This window comes from Bos indicus, chromosome 3, assembly GCF_029378745.1.
Source record: "Bos indicus isolate NIAB-ARS_2022 breed Sahiwal x Tharparkar chromosome 3, NIAB-ARS_B.indTharparkar_mat_pri_1.0, whole genome shotgun sequence".
Classification (NCBI taxonomy): domain Eukaryota; kingdom Metazoa; phylum Chordata; class Mammalia; order Artiodactyla; family Bovidae; genus Bos; species Bos indicus.
In genome coordinates, this window is record NC_091762.1 from 51990237 (window position 1) to 52010579 (window position 20343).

General features: G+C 44.0%; 1 protein-coding gene across 3 annotated transcripts in view; it reads left to right on the forward strand.

Moving 5' to 3' along the window:
* The window catches only part of TGFBR3 (transforming growth factor beta receptor 3), a 209549-nt gene that overhangs the window by 75529 nt on the left and 113677 nt on the right, over positions 1-20343 (forward strand). For all 3 annotated transcript variants that reach the window (XM_019957070.2, XM_019957069.2, XM_019957071.2), the window contains one exon: positions 9745-9929. In XM_019957070.2, the coding sequence (XP_019812629.2) occupies positions 9745-9929 (185 nt within the window). The remainder of the gene's footprint in view (positions 1-9744; positions 9930-20343) is intronic.

Below are 20343 nucleotides of genomic sequence, written 5' to 3' on the forward strand. Positions count from 1 at the left end.
AAAATGAAACAACCCCCCAGAGCTGGGTAAATCCCCTGATACTTCTAGGTTGTATAGTGGTGTTTTGCTTAGATGGATGGCTTGGCACTTGGCAACACTTTGAGACTTTAGATTCTTAAAGAAGCTCTGCCCATAGTTTCCTTTTGAATATTTAAAAACACAACTTGAACACAGGAAGTTCTTCAACACAGATGCACCATGATTTCAACACAACAATGTGCGAATAACTATGCACTGGCTTTTGGCCCAAGAAGTTGGCGGGTTGACTTCTTGGAAGAGTGCTGGTTTGTCAAGAGAAAGGTTTGGGTTTAGATATTCACTTGGAGAATGAATGAAACTATGATAAGATATGCCTGAGGAGTTGTTCTCTTAAAAAAAAAAAACAAAAAAAACTGGCTGTTTTTTCCTGAGAAATCCATAGTACAGGATTTAGAAAATTATATGCTCTTCTGCCTATCTTTTTTCTATCAAGGGTAAGCTTTAGTTGTAAGCCAAGTTTTGCTGTTGAAAAAACCCAGGTGGGGCCTGTGGTAGAAAGGTCCCTCTTTGAATTTTAATGGTGGTGCATTCCACAGCTCCATCCCCAAGGGGCTGTAGCTCCAATGAGTTGTAATTTGAGAAGGTATAAACACGAACATATGTTGTGTACACTGCATGAGCTTGGAGCCTTCCAGGTGTTTTTTCTTGGAGCTTTGTTTTTGCATCATATCCTGATGCTTGTCACGTACCCTCTCATAAAGTTCCATTCGAGCCAGACTGTGCCTTTGACCAAAATCACCTTGCGTGCCCTTTCTTACAGAGTCTTGCATCCTGTGGGGGTAGAAGGGATTTTTAACTCAGGGGCAGAATAGATCCTGCAGTGCCCAGTCCCACAATCTGTGGGAGTTTGTCCCTCTTCGCAGCTGACAGCATTGTGGAATTCCCTGTGGGACCATAACAGAAACCCTTATTAGCCAATGGTGTTGTTGGAATAAAATCTCCCCACTGCAGTGTCTTGGTCCCAGGCTATAATGTTACCCGCTGATTCCCTCTGCATCTTTACCACTTTTATTACAGCTGAACACACGCTCCTCATTAGTACTCTGGGTGATATGGGGAATCAGTGTGTTGGAAATTATGTGGAATAGGTACCAGATGTTTGTGTCAACTTGGTATGTATTGGTATTTAGAATGCTTAAGGATCACATTTATTAAATGTGAAAATTACTTACTGTCCCTTCCCCCAAACAATCACTCTCCCCCTCCCCAACCCCCAATATTTTACTCTGTGTTGCATGAGGTGTGATATTAATTTCTTTGGGGACAGATTAAATTTAAAGTGTGTGCAGCAAATGGGTCTGTTCCCAAATGCTTTGTCTGCGTTTTGTCAAATCTGAGGGCTGGCTTGCAGCCAGTGGGGATGTGGGGGTTCTGTAACCAAGATTGGAATGCTGTGTTGTAGCTAAGGATATAATGAAAGGGTGAGTCCGTTTGCATTTTTTTCTTTAAGTGGAACTGGGAATTTAGATATTCATGTTATAGCCAGACCTAGGAACATTTCCCATGTGTGCAGATAAGCAGGCATTAGTGAGAAAGAGGAAGACATTTGGTAAAATGAGAAATGAGCTTGTGCTTTCTCATTAAATATATGGCCTTTTAAGTCAACCGAAAGGTTGCAAGTGTGATCCAAGCAATTCTTTTATTGCATTTTATTTTATCAGACATGAATTATGTTTCTCTTTGGCCATGGCATTGTCCTGTTCATCACGTCCAGAGGTGCAGGACTGGAGGATGCAGGCAGTGGCTTGTCATGGGAAGAACTTGGATCTGGAGTCTGAGAGTACTGGGTTTGAATCCTACCCTGCTGCTTACTGGTGGTGTGTGACCTTTGGCAAGTCGCTTAACCTTTCTGAGTCCCAGTTTCTACTGGGGGTTTTAAGTGGGGGTTTTAGCAGAATCTTTGCAGTTGTGCTATGAGGATTAGAAACTATATGTATACAGCATGCAGCTCAGAGAAGGTGCATAATAACTCTACACATGAAGAATTAAACCCTGGCTTATCGCAGGAGCTGGAGGCTGAGGGGTCTCACCATATGCTTCACAGCACTGCTCCAGGTGGCCCAGCTGCTGCACAGAGGGCCCTGCCTGCTGAAGGAGGCCGCTTGGTCTGGGCCACCTGGGGAGTTTCTTACCACAGGGTTTACTTGAATCTGTGTTGCCTTCAGGTCCGTAAATGTTTTTACTCAGTTCAAGTAGCATTTTGTGGGTGAATAGGGGCTGTGTGTCTGTCCTGGTTGCCCAGGAGGGTACTGAGCAGGAAAAACAGAGTCTGGCTTAATTAGATTCTTTTGGAAATTATCCCCAAAGACTTGTGGACGGGTCATGCACTAGATGTCTGGAAGAAACAGAAATACCCAGATTGGGAGGCAACAGGCAGAAGCATCTCTGGGGGTGTGTGACTCTCAGGAAGCAATTCACCGAAATCTGCACCCAGCTCTGTGGCTTACAGCAATATACTTACAGTGGGAATGATATCTGTTCTACCCACTTTATAGAATTTCCATAAAATGTCTTTTAACTATAAAGTACAGTGCAAGCTTAACAGGATTGTTGTTTGTGAAAAGCACTTCTTTCTGCTGTGATCTGTGCCCTGTTGGTTCTCACTGCAGTAAGGTAGCTTTTGGTGAGCCGCTCAGCAGCACCACTAGGGCATGTGCTCACTTGCTCACTTGGGCTTTGGGGAAGAGATGGCTCAGGGAGGGAAGGGCTGTGGGTTTCCAGCAGTGGCCGCAAGAGAAACTGCCAGCTCTCTGAGGCAGTCACTGAGAGCCAACAGTAGCAGAGCTCACGGGTCACCACAAAAGTGAGCATGTGAGTCAGACAGGGTTTTGGAGCATGTTTTCCTGGTTTCTGAGCCTTTGTGACTGTGAGGTGCTGTGCTTGGGCCCCGTGGTGGTCATGTGAGAATCATGGCCACCTTCCTACTCCAGGCTCGAGTGGTAGAGTCTGGGGAGGGGATTAGCGCTTCCCAGGTGGAAACTCTTCTAACTGGAGATGAGTCTGCCATCATGTGGGCAGCCTGATGGGGAAGGATGGAAAACCAGTTGCTGGAGGCAGGCTGTGGCTGCAGGAGAGGGGCAGGAAGGCCTGGAGGCTGACGCAGGAGGTGGCAGGATGAGGCTGGGGGTGTGCCTTGCTGATGGGAAGCGGGGATTGTTATGCCTCCTTGGAGAGAAGTGTCTTACCAGAGCGTGTTGGGGAAGAGAGGACAAAAACAGGTTTGGGTTTCCTGCCTTCTGTGACATTTGAGGGTGGGGAAGCCCTGATGGGGACTTGATTCTTAGCAACCAAAAGTGTCCTGCTTGATTTTTCCCCCCTTTAGCATAAGATTGAAGCTTTGCGGGGGAAGGGATGATTAGGGGGTTTGGGATGGACATGTCCATCCGCACTGCTGTATTTAAAATGGATAACCAACAAGGACCTCCTGGGCAGCACGTGGAACTCTGCTCAATGTTATGTGGCAGCCTGGATGGGAGGGGAGTTGGGGGAGAATGGATACATGTATATGTGTGACTGAGTCCCTTCACTGTTTACCTGAAACTATCACAACATTGTTAATCAGCTCTACCCCAATGCAAAACAAACAAAAAGGACTGGAGCTGTGGCTACTAGGTAAAGAGTCAAAGAAAGACTCTAAGATTGAGTCTCCTATTTGATATGATCCTTTGTGCGTGGATCACCTCATTGTCCTTTCCCTTTTCCTCTCCTGCCCCCTTCCTCATTAATATTTGAATGCATACTATGTGATGGACATTATGGTGGTATAAGGGATACAGCAGAAACAGAATGATTGTATTCCACATTTTAGTGGTATTTGTAGTCCTAGAATGTATGCAGATGTTGAACAGATAATTGCACAAAAAAACGTTGCATGCTTCTTGGAAGAAATGCTATGACTAACCTAGACAGCATATTAAAAAGCAGAGACATTACTTTGCTGATGAAGGTCCATCTGGTCAAAACTTTGGTTTTTCCAGTAGTCATGTATGGATGTGAGAGTTGGACTATAAAGAAAGCTGAGTGCCAAAGAATTGATGCTTTTGAACTGTGGTGTTGGAAGAAGACTCTTGAGAGTCCCTTGGACAGCAAGGATATCCAACCAGTCCATCCTAAAGGAAATCAGTCCTGAATATTCATTGGAAAGACTGATGCTGAAGCTGAAACTCCAATATTTTGGCCACCTGATGCGAAGAACTGTCTCATTGGAGAAGACCCTGATGCTGGGAAAGATTGAGGACAGGAGGAGAAGGTGACGACAGAGGACAGGATGGTCGGATGGCATCACTGACTTGATGGACGTGAATTTGAGCAAGCTCTAGGATTTGGTGATGGACAGGGAAGCCTGGTGTGCTGCAGGTCGCAAAGACTTGGACATGACTGAACAACTGAACTGACCTGAACCACATGCAATGCAGTGAAGAGAAATAGTACCATGAGAGTACCAAAAAATGTGTATCTAATGTAAAAGAGCTAAGAGAAGCTTCCTTGAGAGATCTGAAGAATGAATAGGGGTTCATCACACCAGGGCAGGGGTAAGTGATAGGAATGGTGAGGAAAGTGTTGCTGAAAGAAACTTTGTACATGCGGGCTCTGGTGGGAAGAAGGTTGGTATTTTTGATGAAGTAAAATAAAGCCAGTATATTAATTAAGGTAGATCGAGCTATAAATGGCAGAAAACTCAAAATAATGTTGGTTTGAATAAGAGAAAAGCTACATGTATTTCATAAAAAAAAAAAAAAAAAAAGCAGTCCAGAGCTGAAGCAACAGCGCCACGTTCATCAGTGACCCAGGCAGCATCTGTCTTAATTCTTTGTTAGACTCACCACGTTGCTACCATCTTATGGCCCAAGATGGCTGTTTTAGCTCTGTCCATCACAGTCTGTATTCCAGCTAGCAGGAAGGAGGAGAGGTCAGAAGAACACAACTCCTTCCTTTCTTAAGAAACTTCTGAGAAATTGTATATATCACCTCAGGCTATATCTAGCCAGAATTTCATCACATGGCCATACATTAGCATTAGCTAGCACTTCCAGTATAATGTTGAAAATGAGTGATGAGAGGGGATATTCTTGTTGATCTTAGTGAGAAAGTGGTACAAGAAAGTACAGTGGTAACTGTGAGATCTTTTGGTACAGGTTTTTTATCCAGTTAAGGAAGTTCCCATGTATTCCTACTTTGCTGAGAGTCCTTATCATGTGTGATTGTTAGATTTTGTAAAATGCTTTTTCTGCTTTTATTGATACGATCATGTGATTTTTCTCATTTTTCTTTTTTAGCTAGTTGGTGAGATGGATATATTAATTGATTTTCAAATGTTGCGTACCTGGGATAAATCCCACTTGATTGTGGTGTATAATCCCTTGTATCCATTGCTGGATTTGATTTGCTAGTATTTTGTTGAGAATTTTTGTACCTGTGTTCACGAGAGATACAGGTCTGTAGTTTTCTTTTCTTGCAAGGTCTTTGTCTGGCTTTGGTATTAAGGTAATGAGTTAGAAAGTATTCCCTCTGCTGCTGTCTTCTGAAAGAGATTATAGAGAACTGGTGTAATTTCTTAAATGTTTGGTAGAATTCACCAATGAGCCCATGTGGGCCCAATGTGTTTTAATGAAAACTTTCACTTTACAGAGATACTAACTTGGGAGGCAGGTGTGAATTTGAGGCCTTGAGTGACTGGGGCAGGCTTAGAAGAGTTACTTAAGTTCATTGAACTTACATTCCTGTTCTTTAAAATGGTGATAATACCACTTGCTTAGGGTGGTATTGGAATGATATACAGCACCTAGCACTGTCCAGCCTATAGTGAGCAATTACTGGGAGCTACTTATTTATTTACTTATTACTTACTTACTAATTAGACCAGACTGACATTGTGTGTTGAACTGCTGAAGACACCATTTCTTACATACCCTTGGAGGATGGGATAGATAGTTTCTGATTTTTCTTTTCTTTTATCTCTCTTTTTCACAATCTCTGTCTCCCTCCATCCCTCTCTTCCTTCCTTAAGGAAGGAAGGATTAATATATCCATATTTTGGATTAATATATCCATATATATGGATTAATATATCCATATTAATTGTTGTTGTTCAGTTGCTAAGTCATGCCAACTCTTTGCAATCCCATGGACTGCAGCACGCCAGGCTTCCCTGTCCTTCAGTCTCCTGGAGTTTGCTCAAACTCATGTCCGTTGAATTGGTGATACCATCCAACTATCTCATCCTCTGTCGTCCCTTTCTCTTGCACTCAATCTTTCCCAGCATTAGAGTCTTTTCCAATGAAAAATATATTAATCATATGTTGTAGCTATTTTTCCTTTTTAAACTTGGAGGAAAAAAATTCATTAAAGCATGTCAGTAACCAACACAACTTTAGTATGTCTGATGGTCAGGGATACTGTATACTGAGTGTATTTAAATGTTGACCCCAGTGGGTCTCTGTAAAGTGCAGCTATCCTGTCAGTTGATCAGAGTGTGCCCTGTGCATTGCTTTCTCTCTGCTTTGACCTTGGACTGACTTGGATAACTCATGACTGGAGCTGCAGCCTATATAGTGGGGGTGTGCCTTGTTTTGGACTCTGTTAGGACAGGGAACAGACACTGTTAAGGTGAGGCATCGTCTTCAGTGCAGAAAGTTAGTTGTTCAGTCGTGTCTGACTCTTTGCTGACCCCATGAACTGTAGCCCGCTAGGCTCCTCTGTCTATGGGATTCTCCAGGCAAGAATACTGGAGTGGGTAACTATTCCCTTCTCCAGGGGATCTTCGCAACCCAGGGTTCAAACCTGGGTCTCCCCCATTTCAGGCAGATTCTTTACCATTTGAGCCACCGGGGAAGCCTGGTGCGGGGGGCATTCCTCTTCTGATTCCCTTCCTCTCTGGGCGAGACCTTATTCTTTCTTTTGTTGCCAGTGAGTTTTTTTTGTGGAGATGAGCAGTGTGGTGACTGAAGGAAGATCTTAATGGTGGTGTGTAAGGAGGAGGGTGGTAAGGAGAAGGGCGAATCAAGCCGACTGCAAGCCTTTTGCGGATGTGTTCTGGGTGGAATTGCAGCTCAGTCAGAGCTTTGCACATACATACAAAAATGGAACCGAGAAGTATTTTCATTTGTACTTCATTTGTGATAATGGCACATTCATGGCAGGATGCCGTGAAATCAGTTCGGAAGGGTAGCAAGTATGGGTAGCAATAGCTGCTGCAAGTCCCCAGGGTTCAGTAGGAGTAGGAGACTTTCTGGAACTCTGGGGTGTGAAAGGCACCTGACATCTCACTGTGGCTGGTGAGGGCTGGAGGAGGGGTGGGGGCACCCGCTCATACCCTTTGCCTTGCTCAGGGACTTCAGGGAGTTGCACATCCAATACCTCCTGACTGTGCTGCTATGACGTCTTCCTTCACCACCTCTCTTTCTCAGAAAACGACTGGGCTCAGGAGAGCAATACAGAGGGTGGCAGTGATTATTTGAGAAGGTACATACTTCACTTCAGACCAGATAACTGTTATCAGCCTAGATAATTTCTGTGAGTTCTGAAATAGACTTGGCACACCAGGCAGGGTGTCTGCTTATAGTATAGCAGGAGGGATGAAGGATTGCCTGGTTTTGCATTTTAGACTGGGGCTGTAATCCTGGAGAGTATTTTTACTGTATGGAAGTCAGGAAGAACTCATGAAGTGCATGCAGGTCTTTTATCTGGTTCCATTTGGAAGGTGGTGATTTAGAATGCTGTATGTTCAAGTCCCAGGCTCCTCAGCTCATTGAGGACAGCGCCAATCTTACAGAGGTATGTGAGGTTTAAGTGTCACTGACTCCTCCTTATTTCTGGATGTCCCTCCCTAGCAATTCAGTTAATGCATGTCCCATCAGTGTAGCAGTCTCTTTCCCATGTTAGCTCCATAAAGTCCCCTAATCACTGATCAGGGAGCGGACAGCTTTTTTTCTTTAAGCTTAATGATTCATCTAAGAAATATGTTTTGTATCTTACACATGTGAGGCACTGTGATGGGTGCTGAGGATACAAGGATGATAATCCACAGCTGTCAGGGAGGTCCCACTGGACTGGCAAAGACAGCCTTATACACTGGTGGTTACAGCATAGAAAAGAAACAGCAGAAGAAAGGCAGAAAAATTATGGGAGGACAGAGGAAGTGACTGAGGATCTTCCTCAGTTTGGGATGTTTCTTACAGGGGTGGAGATAGCATGGAAGACGAGTTTGGGAAAAGGAAACAAGCTTGAATGAAGACTTGGAGTTGAGAAACATCATGTTTGGAGACCTTTAAGCCATTTGGGGTTCTTGGATGGGGGAGGGGTAAGACTGGAGAAATAGGAAGGGGCTAGATCCAGAAAGGCCTTGCATGCCAGTTTAAAGAGCACAGGCTTTATTCATAGGCCAGCAGTTCTCTAAGGGATGGGACATGCCTACAGGGATGAGAGAGGCAGGTCTTTGCATTTGGAACGACCATTTGGTTGAGGACTGCCTGCCAATGCAGGAGACATAAGAGAGGCAAGTTCAGTCACTGGGTCAGGAAGATCTCCTGGAGAAGGAAATGGCAACCCATTCCAGTATTCTTGCCTGGAAAATTCCATGGACAGAGGAGTCTGGTGGGCTACAGTCCATGCGGTCGCAGAGAATCGAACACAATTGATTGCACACACAGTGCAATGCAATGAGGACCACGCTCGGTTAGGTGAACCATGCTTGTGTGGAAGGTAGGTTGGAGAGCTTGAGACCAGAGGCTCCTTCTAGGAATATCCATTGTCTAGGGACAGAGACAGTGACGGCTACAGGAAGTAGAGGTAGGAAGGAATAGATGGATTTCAGATTTAAGTTCTGATTGATTAGAGGAAGGGAGAATGAGGAAGCAGGAGTCACGGATGATCAGACCTTTACTTTTTCTTTCAGAGGCTCTGCTTGTATCCCGCTTCTCTTGGGAGAGTCTTTCTGGCCTCTCCCAAACTTCGCTGTGTAACTCTGGCTTCAACTGCCTCTGCTCATTCCTTCTTGGTTTTGTATGTTCTTAAGTTTGTTTCACTTTCTCTAAGAAGAGGAAGCACTTAAAAGGTAGAATCTGCCTCTTATACTTTTTTGGGTGCAATTTTAGGTGTTTAATACCTATTAAACACCTATTAAATATTGGACTTTACACAATTCATTTATCTCTGGTTTTCTTCTAAGAGGGGAAGTAAGAATTGAACACAGATGTCAGATGGGAGGTTTCCTCCATCCAGAAGAAAACATTTGTGACTTGTGTGTCCAAAAGGGAATTTAATCAAATACACGTCAAAATCATCCAAAAGGAGTTTAAGGTTGGGGTTTTAGAAGAGTAGACTAGCTTTTTTAGCCATTTAGTTCTAGAAACAACTTGGGCTTCCCAGGTGACTCAGATGGTAAAGAATCTGCCTACAATGCAGGAGACCCAGGTTCTATCCCTGGGTCAGGAAGATCCCGTGGAGAAGGAAATGGCAACCCACTCCAGTATTCTTGTCTGGAGATCCCATGGACAGAGGAGCCTGGAGGGCTACAGTTCATGGTGTTGCAAAAGAGTTGGACATGACTAGTGACTAACAGTTTCACTTTTCACTTCTAGAAACAACTTACCTGGAAAGGCACCCCTGGTGGGTTGGCCATGGCTTGTACATCCAGAACAGTTAATTTAATCGTACCACAGTTAACTGCTGTCTCTGAAGGGTTCGTGTTTGTGATTCCCTCTGCAGGTCCAGAGCCCCGTGCCCAGTGTGAACTGTCGCCTGTCAATGCCTCCCATCCGGTCCAGGCCTTGATGGAGAGCTTTACCGCCTTGTCGGGATGTGCCAGTAGGGGCACGGTGGGGCTGCCCCAGGAGGTGCATGTCCTGAACCTCCGTGCCGCCGACCAGGGGCCCGGCCAGCCGCAGAAAGAGGTAGGTGCTGTGCCAGCTTTCTACCCACTGCCCCTTGGAATTTGTAAAGACACTTCTCTGGATGTGGAGTCCTCTTCTTCCATTCTGGGTTTAATAAGGATGCTCATGTATTCATGTATGAACATAAGTGGGGAGGAGGGCACAAAGTACAGGAGAGAGAGAGAAAGATTTCAATTAATCCAGAAGGATTGCTCTCTGCACTGGGCAACTTCTTCTCTCTAGAGAGCTTTCTCCGCTTTTCATCTTTCCTGCCCAACTCCTGCCCCCATATTGGAAAGAATGTTTTGAGAATTTTACTTTTAAAACATGGTTGTGAAAAAACAGTGTTGCCACTTTTCTGTTGTTGTAGAATGTCTCTCATCTCCTTCTGTGCTGTCTGTCTTCTTTCTTTTTGTCTTGTGAGCCTACTGCTCCTGCAGGATGTGTCAGGGGAAATGGAATTATATTAATTCCATTGTATTAATATTCACATGAAAGCCCTGGGGTGGGTAGCTCCTTATGTTAGCCAAGCACCTTCTCGAAGATGAAGATGGTCTTAGTGGTGGTGATGATGACCCAAGCTCGTAGTGACTCAGTATTTCCTCTGTCCTCAGCACTGTTTGAACCACTCAAACACTTATTCCAAGAAGTCCTATTACTGCCCTCAATTTATAGGTTATAGACAGGTGCAGTGATAACTCACTTGCCCAAGGTCATTATCGTACGAGCGAAATAGCCTCCTCTGTCTTGTGGCTCCGAAATGACCCACATTGTGGAAAATGGTCCTGCTAGTTCTTTGAAGATAACACACAGTTGTCATTCTTTCTGTTTTTAAGCTTCTGTGTCAGAAATGTTATCATTAGGGTATTATTTCTCTGGGAAGAGAGAAACCACAATAAACCCTGATCCCAGTGAAGTGTAGAAAAACTCATGCAGAGCAGAATTTATCTTTGAGCTTGTTTCTGATCAAGAAAGTTAATTTCCAGAACCATTTGTTTATGTGCCTCAGCCACTCTTCATTCCAGGGGGGCGGGAGGAGTAGGACTAGGGGAGGCGAGGTGTCAGAAGGGAAAGCAAACTGATTTTAATCATGTGAAAGTGTGTGGAGTTGGCTCATTTCAAAGACAAATCATCTAACCTTCCCAGCTACATTGGAAATTATTGTTAATACTCTTGGTTGCTTGCCATTGTTGCTGCGGCACATATTTCAGGTCAGATTTCTTTATCCCAGTAATGCGTCTTTAATTTTTAACTTATGGGGGAGAATTTGTGGTGGGAGGGGAAGAAGGGGAGGAGGAAGTACAGCTCATATGAGGTACTGCTGACTCCAGCAGTTCTTTAGCAGCAATAATTACTCATGTTATATATGCTGTCTCAGAAGAACCAAGACAGAAAAAACAAGTCCGAGCTATTACAAGAGCAGCAACAGCAGAAATTCTGCATGTTAAATTGTGCGGTACTGTTGTTGATTCTGAAAATAGATTCACATAAGACTATTGAAGCAAAAGAAAAATACCTCAAGGAATGACAGCAGAGCTCTCCCACACTTGTATTTACTGTGTTAGATAAAAATCGACATGGTTGTCCTGAAGATACGTAAAATGAGCTGGCATCAAGGGACATCATATGCTCAGTGAGGAAGGAAAGAAAGAGGGCCTGTGGGGATAGTCTCTAAAACTTGGTTAAAAAATGTTGACTGTATGTATGATTTGGGATTAGTGATTTGAAGGTATTACTGAGAGTAGGCAGCTGAGGGAAATTGCATTCTTCCCGTCTTTGGGGGACTTTAAGGAATAGATGGTTGTATTCTATTTTGTTAGAAGACAAAATGTTGGGATATGTGATCTTTGGAAATTCTCTCTGGCTCTGAACTGCTCTCATAGGGTAGACCTGGAGTATTTTATGTCTACAGAGTGAGTGTCGAGGATGATCCAGAGCAGTAAGGCCCTGACAAAGAGACAACGAAGGAGAGTTTGTTTATGGACGATAAGATGGAGGAGGAAAAATAAGTATCTCTTACCTTCTTCATGTGTGACACTGGAAATTCATTACTGCAGCCATGCCAATAGCTTTTAAAAATCATTTAGACTATGTGACCCAGCAATTCCATTCCTAAGAGTATATACTAGAGAAAAGAAAACATACGTTCACATGAAAACTTGTCCATGAATGTCATAGCAACATTATTCATAATAGCCAAAAAATGGGAACAACCTGCATGCCTGAATGCCTGTCAAAAGTGTTAACAACCTGAATGCCTGTCAATGGATAAATGGATAAATGAAATGTGATATATATATCCATATGATGGAAAGTTATTTAGCAATAAAAATGAATGAAATACTGATACATGCCAAAATGTGGATGAACCTTAAAAACATTATGCTAAGTGAAAGACACAAAAAACATATACTGTCTGATTCCATACATGTGAAATGTCCATGGCAGACAAATTTACAGAGATAGAAAGTAAATCGGTGGTGGTTTAGGGCTGAAGGGCAAAAGAGAGAACTCGGGTACTGACTGAGTATGAGTACAGAGTTTCTTTGAGGGGGACAAAATGTTCCAAAATTGAATTGTAGTTTTATGCATTGGAGAAGGAAATGGCAACCCAATCCAGTGTTCTTGCCTGGAGAATCCCAGGGATGAGGGAGCCTGGTGGGCTGCCATCTGTGGGGTCGCACAGAGTCGGACATGACTGAAGCAACTTAGCAGCAGCAGCAGCAGCAGATGGTTCCACCGTTGTATATGAATATTACTAAATACCATTGATAAATGTCAATAAATTGTGAGCATACTAAAAGCCATGGAGTTGTACTTTAAATGGGTGAATTTTATGGCATGTGGATTTTATTTCAGTAAAGCTGTTAATCAGCCCTAAACAACCACCAACTTACTTTCTATGTCTGTAAACTTAAATAAAAGTTACCTTAACTGTATCTATTTTTTTTTAACACCAAGATTGCTTCCTCCTCCAACCTAAGCCCTTCCAACTCTTTCTGATGTTTTTAAAGATAACTTGATTTTTATACATATGCTATTTTATATGGTCTGTGCTAAAAATAACAGCCAGTTGATTCTGGTGGTAATAATGGGAGGGAGGATCAGAGACAGCCTTTGTGCATGTTTCTACCAAATATTAAGGGCAAATATTTTTCAAGATGAAATGATAAATGTTGTTGCTTGTAAATTAGAAAAGAATGCCCTACTGGCTCCAAGCCATCATTACTTTGACTCCTATGACCGAGGTAGTTGTTTTTCATGCTGTCCTCCTTAAATGCAAGGGAATTACTAAATCAACCCCATCCCCACCCCCTCCTCCTGGCTTGTTATTGGTGGAAGATAAGCATTAAGATCTATTATAAATCATCCCTTCTCTAACATTTTTCTAAATTCCTATCTCCCAGGCACCTTAAGTTTCCTCAACTGAGGAGCTGCTGCTGCTGCTGCTGCTAAGTCGCTTCAGTCGTGTCTGACTCTGTGCGACCTCATAGACAGCAGCCCACCAGGCTCCCCCGGCCCCGGGATTCTCCATGCAAGAACACTGGAGTGGGTTGCCATTTCCTTCTCCAATGCATGAAAATGAAAAGTGAAAGGGAAGTCGCTCAGTCGTGTCCAAATCTGTGCGACCCCATGGACTGCAGCCTTCCAGGCTCCTCCATCCATGGGATTTTCCAGGCAAGAGTACTGGAGTTGGTTGCCATCGCCTTCTCCGCAACTGAGGAGAGGCTTCTGCTTTTCCTCTGTGGAGGATATAACAGCCTACACCTGAAAATAATAACCGCAGCAGGTTGACAAGATTTGGGGAAACAGTTATACTTAAGTTAGATAAACAATTTTATAGGCCAGCAGAGAATTTGTATCAGAAGCATGCTTGCTACAATGATTAATACAAAGCTGTCTGTGGTGAAGCATGGTTTTGCTATTGACTTCCCTGCTGGATTCTCATCAGGACAACACAGACCTGTAGTTGTATTTTCCATCTGAGACCACACCTCTCATTTGTAATCATCGACTTTGGAAATAGCAGTCCTGGAAGTGAACAGTAAATTGGAAAAAGACTCTTTGGCGACAGAAGCGGACAGAAGAAGGTAAACAGGCCTGAGAGATCAGTTTTGTCTTTTAGAAAAAGTGGGATGTATCATAGGTTTTGGCCTTCCTTGGTGACTCAGTGGTGAAGAATCCGCCTGCCAGTGCAGGAGACATGGGTTGGATCCCTGGGTCAGGAAGATTTGCTGGAGGAGGAGATGGCAACCTCCTCCAGTATTCTTGCTTGGGAAATCCCATGGACAGAAGAGCGTGGTAGGCTGCTGTCCACGGGGTTGCAAAAGAGTTGGACGTGACTTAGCAACTAAACAACAACAAATCATAGGTTTCATCCTCCCTGTGCCCTTTAACTTCAAAGTAAAATCTGCCCCGGGCATGCCCACTGCCCCTCTCCCCCAACTCTTTCCTAATGACCCCATGCGCCTGCCCCTGAGTTTGGTCCCTCTGGGTGTTTCCTGATTCCCAAGAAGGGTTGTGGCACTACTAAGAGGCTGCTTGTTGACAGTGATATACTTTCATTAGTTGCTGGAATGGCAACAGTTTTGCTCCCTATCATCTAATTTTTATTGTGACCTGTTTTTTTGTGTGGCAGTGCTTCTTTTCTATTTCCCATTTGTCTAACTGCTTGCTTATTATGAAAAGCCCTTAGTTAGCAATATGTATGTGTATAACAGATTCTGGGAGTAATTATGGGTGTTTAAATTTATGTATGTGTTTTGACATCAAAGAAGCAACTGTTAATGGGCGTGCCATGCCAGTGAGATGGCTGTAGGGTGGAGTGAGGATCTGGGAGGATCCATTGTCATGGGAAAGGGGCCAAGTTTAATAAATTTATCCTCACCCGTTAGAGGGCTTCCCTGATGGTTCAGACAGTAAAGAATCCACCTGCAATGCAGTAGACTGGGTTTGATTCTTGGGTTGGGAAGTTTCCCTGGATGAAGGCATGGCAACCCACTCCACTATTCTTGCCTGGAGAATCCCATAGACAGAGGAGCCTGGTGGGCTACAGTGCATGGGGTTGCAAAGAGTCAGACACTGAGTCAGACTGAGCGACTAAGCACACACACACCTGTCAGAAAGCTCAGAACCCTCCATTCTTTTATGTATTATTCTGTTTCATTCCAAAAGGGATTTGAGATGGGCTTACAACAACAGACATACCAACAGTGTAAGAAGAAATGCAAAATGAGGACAAAGAAGTGTAGTTTGTTAGAAAGATATAGTTTGATAGCCATGAGGGTTAATGTGATTGGCATGATTGAGTTTGAAATTTGGCTCCAGGCTTCTAGGCAGGCAGTGCCAAATGGGATGTGTAGTTAATCACACATGTGGCTCCAGGTCACTTTTATTTTGGAACTTCTCTAAGGACTGTGGCATATAGTTGTTCCTTTCCTGTTTTTTTTTTTTTTTGAGGGCAGGAAAAGACCACAGTTGGGAGAAAGAGAAGGAAGTGAACCTGTCTAAAATGCGAACTGTTCTGCTTGCCTCTTAACAGCTCCCTTGTGTGTGTCTATGCTTAGTTGCGTTCGATTCTTTGTGACCCTGTGGACTGTAGCCTGCCAGGCTCCTCTGTCCGTGGCATTTTCCAGGCAAGAATACTGGAGTGGGTTGCCATTTCTTTCTCTGGGGGATTCTTCCCGACCCAGGGATTGAACTTGAGTCTCTTGCATCTCCTGCATTGGCAGCTGATTTCTTTACCACTGTGTCACCTGGGAAGCCCTTCTAATTCATTACCCTTAGCTTCCTGAGGCCCCAGATAACAGTAACAGCGGTGATCGTGGTGATGGTGAAGTGCCTGCTGTGGGCCAGCCACCTGCCCGGCACCTGTGTTGTCTCTGCCCGTTCTCACTGTCGACCGGAAGGGAGGTTACACAGCAGACCCTGGATATGCAGCCCCACTCTGTTGGATTCTACAGTCCAGGCTTTCCCCGCAGTCCACTTCCCTTTCATCTTTAGCTCTGACCTGGCTCTGGCTATGAAACCGGCCATCGTGTCACACTTAAACCTGCTCCATGAGCCAGCAGATCTCCCACTGAAAGTTTGCGTTTCCTGCATAGGCTTCTGAAAGCTCTTTCCAATATTCAGAGCTCCTTTTCTTCCCCTTCCTTGTGTCTTTGGGGCAGTTTGAAGGGTGGTTTTGTGTGTAGCATTGTCTCCCTTTTCCTTTCTGGCTTAAAAGATTATCATGTCAAGTGTCAGTAATTAGAAAATGCAGGACTGAGTGTAGGAGCCCTTGCTCTCTATGTGGCTGTTAATCCTGCACTAAATGCCAACCTCCCATCTGTTTTTCACAGTTGATCATTTTCCTCCCCCCAAACAAAGCTTTTAACTGCCTCCACACAGTAACTCACCTGTCTTCTGCTAGTAGTCCATGACTTGTAACCAAACTTGCTGGAATTCTGTGGAGAGAAAACAAAACATTCAGGCACTCTTTCTGCTCTGAGTGAAGTACAGGAGCTTCAGTATGTGGACTTTGCCATCTGATTTGACATCTTTTTTGCTTCCTTTGAGGAATCTGGCAGTTTAGGAATTAAATTGGAGATCCTTGCAGCAACCTACTTACCGATCTGTCTGTCTGTCATCTTTCCCCTGTTTCTGCAATATTAGGTGGACAACTTCTTTCTTTTTGGCCCCCACCTCCAGTTATTAAAATATGGACAGAACAGTGCAGGGGTTGGGGGAGTGTGTGGGTTTCTTACCTTTACATATCACCACTGAAAGAACTGATAGAAAATTTCAGGACTGTTTTTTGGAGAGTACACATGTGGGAGCAGAAATAGCAAATGAACACTAGCACACTAGGTACATTCCTACTCTCATGCAGGGCATTTTCCCCTCTGCTGTTATTTGTGAATGACTTCCCAATGCTACTCCTGTGTATATGCTGGGGGAAAAAACCTCAAACGAACTCAAGGCTATTTATGTTTCAGAGATCTTATATGTAGCCTGTGCTAAAATAAGCAGGCATCAAAGTAAACCCTCACACATAGACACTGTATATTGGTGAAATTCAGTTACTAAACAAACACTTTCCATGTGTAAACACTGCCGGGTGTTTGTTTAAATGGAAGTTGTTTTGGAAGTCACCCCAGCCTGACAGGTAAAGTCATCTCTGAACTGGCCATTTCGTCACAGACCGACAGCAGATTTATCAGAAAGTTACCCTGACCACAATGGTCTCATTTCTCAAAAGACATTCCTTTTCCTCTTTCTTTTTTTTTTTTCAATCTCTTTCCCTCTCCCTTTCTTCTCTCCTCTGTCCCTTCTTCTTTCCCTCTTTTCCCTCCTCCTTTCTTCCCCCATTCATTTGAGCCTTGCTGTGAAAATGATTTCATTAACTTGAAAGACAACTGAACCTGGCTTTCACGTAAAATTGGAGGCCCTAAATAAATAGGACAGCCATATTATTTAAAATGAGTTGCCCCTTCGCTTGAAGATACCCATTGCAGGTTACATGATGACACTCTGCTGGGCAGTAAGAAGGTGCCAGGCCAGGACTGGACAGAGGAACAGGGGTTGGGCCAGCCAGGCAGCCAGACGCCCGGCTGCTATTTCAACAGAAGACAATGCAGGCCAGGTAGGACTGGCCTCGCTAGTCAACGATGGTTTCTAACACACTGGGGCAAGATGTTCAATCTCAAGCTACAGCTAACTCTCAAATGAGAACTCTCCAGAAACCCAATCTTGGAATTTTAGAAAAAGGGAAAGCAGATTCAGAGCAATAATGGTGTTAATAAATATCAGGATTTAGCAAACCAATTAGGACACAAAAAGTGAAGAAGTTATAAGACACACTGGCTAGCTACATGGCTTAAACCCTGCCGTTAACCGCCGTTAACGTAGCCCTCAGAAAGCACACTCCCTGCCCCACAGAGGGACCAAGCCTGGTTGGACTCTGCCATTTTAGCATGAGGTAATGCTGGTTATGTTTTTTGCTGGCTGGGAGCTGACAGATTGAAAAATCCTCTCTTGTTATTGCCTCTTCCCTAGTCTGGAGGGGAGGCTGCCTTGACTCCTTCTGAAATTTGTCCAGCAGCAGCATTTTCCAACCGGTGCAGTCTTGGTCTTTATGGAGGTTAGGGTTACGACCTCAACCCATACCCTTGTGGCCATGGTAACTGCTCTTGACTTTTAAAAAATTGTGTAATTTCCCCAAAATATTGTTAGGAAATATTTCTAACGTTTTCTGGGAGTACCCTCCACATTTGAAAATGTGACTTTTTGCTTTTAGAACTCTTTGGGGAGTATTTTAAAAAAGCAATAGACCAAAGTAAAGAGCAGGTTTGCAAATCTGAGACCCAGATGTGCCGGTTGGGCAAATGCCCAGTTTGTGTGTGTTGCCGAGTGTCCAGATATCCAACTTGTATTTTTTTTCTTTCCATTTCTGATTTGCTCTTTTGACATTTTGTTTGAAAATGTCAATTTACTGGCTAATACCTCTGACTTAAATACCCAAATTCTGCAGAAGTATTCATTACTTTCAAGAGTTCCACTCTCCACTGTGTTTTTTTTTTAATCTCTGTGAAAATGAGACACGTGTTTAGTTACTCTCCGTTCCTTTCTCTCTCAGTGAAGAGGCTGTGCATGAACCTGGCTCTGCTGATAGCTTCTCTGCACCATCTTATTTCTTCTCCTTGTATACCCCACACCTTGAATGAGTGAGTCTGTGTTTCCTGCCTTCCCCTTCTTTCCTCTTTGTAGCCTGACTTCTGCTCTTCTGAATTTGTCTCTGGTGATTCCCTTTTGACCAACTCATGGGACGGTGGGACTGGAGAGATGCCCTCAAGACAACCCAGTTTTAACCACCTTCCAGGGCCAGGGAGTGAAGCCATTGCTTATTCACTGTCAAACAAGAATTTGGTGTCAGGGCTGAACTGGACCCCAGGGACCCCAGCTCCTGTTGCAGAGTTCTTTCTACCACCACCCCTTTCCCCACTCTTCACCCCACGTCAGCTCCTTTTTCTGTGCCCCCTCTTCTAGCATCTCTCTCTCGGTTTCAGGATATTGCCTTAGCTTGGTTCTCCTTCTAGCTTTCCATCTGTTTTTCTGTTTCGTTCCCAGCTTCTCTTCCTTTCCTCTCAGTGGTTTTGACTGAACTGTAGTCCTTGGCCCTGGTTTTCCCCTGTCTACTCTCCCTGTTGTGGCTTGTCTGTTCTCAGGATTTGGATTGTCACCTCCATGCCAACGACTCCCCAGACTCTCTCAGGGCTTTTAAGTGGAGCTCCAGTCTCCTCTCCAAAGCACTGTACCTCTCACGTCTTACCTCAGACTCTCAGGCGCCTGAGGTGTGCTGTGGAGCAGTGGCTATCACTGTGGTTCTACCTGGTGTCAGATAGAGGGCTGACCTCAGCTCTGTCTCTTCCCAAGCATGTGACTCTGGGTGAGTTACTTAATTCTCTGAGCCCCAGTTTCCTCTTTGGTAAAATAGAGATGATAGTGGCAATTCTTTAGAAGATTCACTGAGGATGGACAGACATCTCTATGGCCCCCTTAGGACTGGCACGAATGCTTAGCACACAAGAAATAATCAAATGCTAGCTATTTATCTTTAAAATGGACTGTAAGTACCTTCCGAAGCTGGTCTTCTCCTTACCCCCATGCTGGTTTATCAGTCTAACTTCTTTGTCCCATCAACGGTACCACTACCATCTGTCTTGGGACAGTTTTTTCCACCTTCTTTTTCTTTTTTCCTTCAAATCATCTGTGTGTGTTTTCAGTGTATTTTTGTTTCATTTTTTTTTTTCTCCCCTTGGCCACTCTGCACAGCATGTGGGATCTTAGTTCCCCAAACAGGGATTGAACCCAGGACCCCTGCAATGGAAACATGGAGTCTTAATCACTGGACCGCCAGGGAAGTCCTCTGTCTTGGGACTTTTGAACCATCTTGGACTTACCTATTCACTGAAACCCTATATTTGTTCAGTCACCAAGTTTTATTGACCTTCCACTGAAATTTCCTGAGTTTCTATGCTCCTCTCCACTGCCTTGCAGCTCCTTAACCAGTCTGTTGGGACTGGCCTAATCAGCATTAGGCCCTGATTATTTCAGTCCAGCTTGTGGGCCTCTTCATTAAAATGATTTTTCTCTAAAGAATGTTCTTATAACTGATTCATTTGTTCATTAATTTATAGACTTATTCAATGAGTTATTCATTGAGAACCTACTGTGTACTAGATAGACTGTCTGCTGAATTCCTCCTCATCGTTGTGTCTTGAGCATTGCTGCGGGTTGAGGGAAAATCAGTTTAATACAGTGTGACAAATAATATGACCATTATTTGTCCCTAGCAGCGGGAGTGGTAATTCTATATGCAGGAGAGGGAGCGATTCTCAGAAGAGAGCATTTGATGAAAGACTTCAAAGTCAAGTAGAAGTTACTGGGCTGAGGG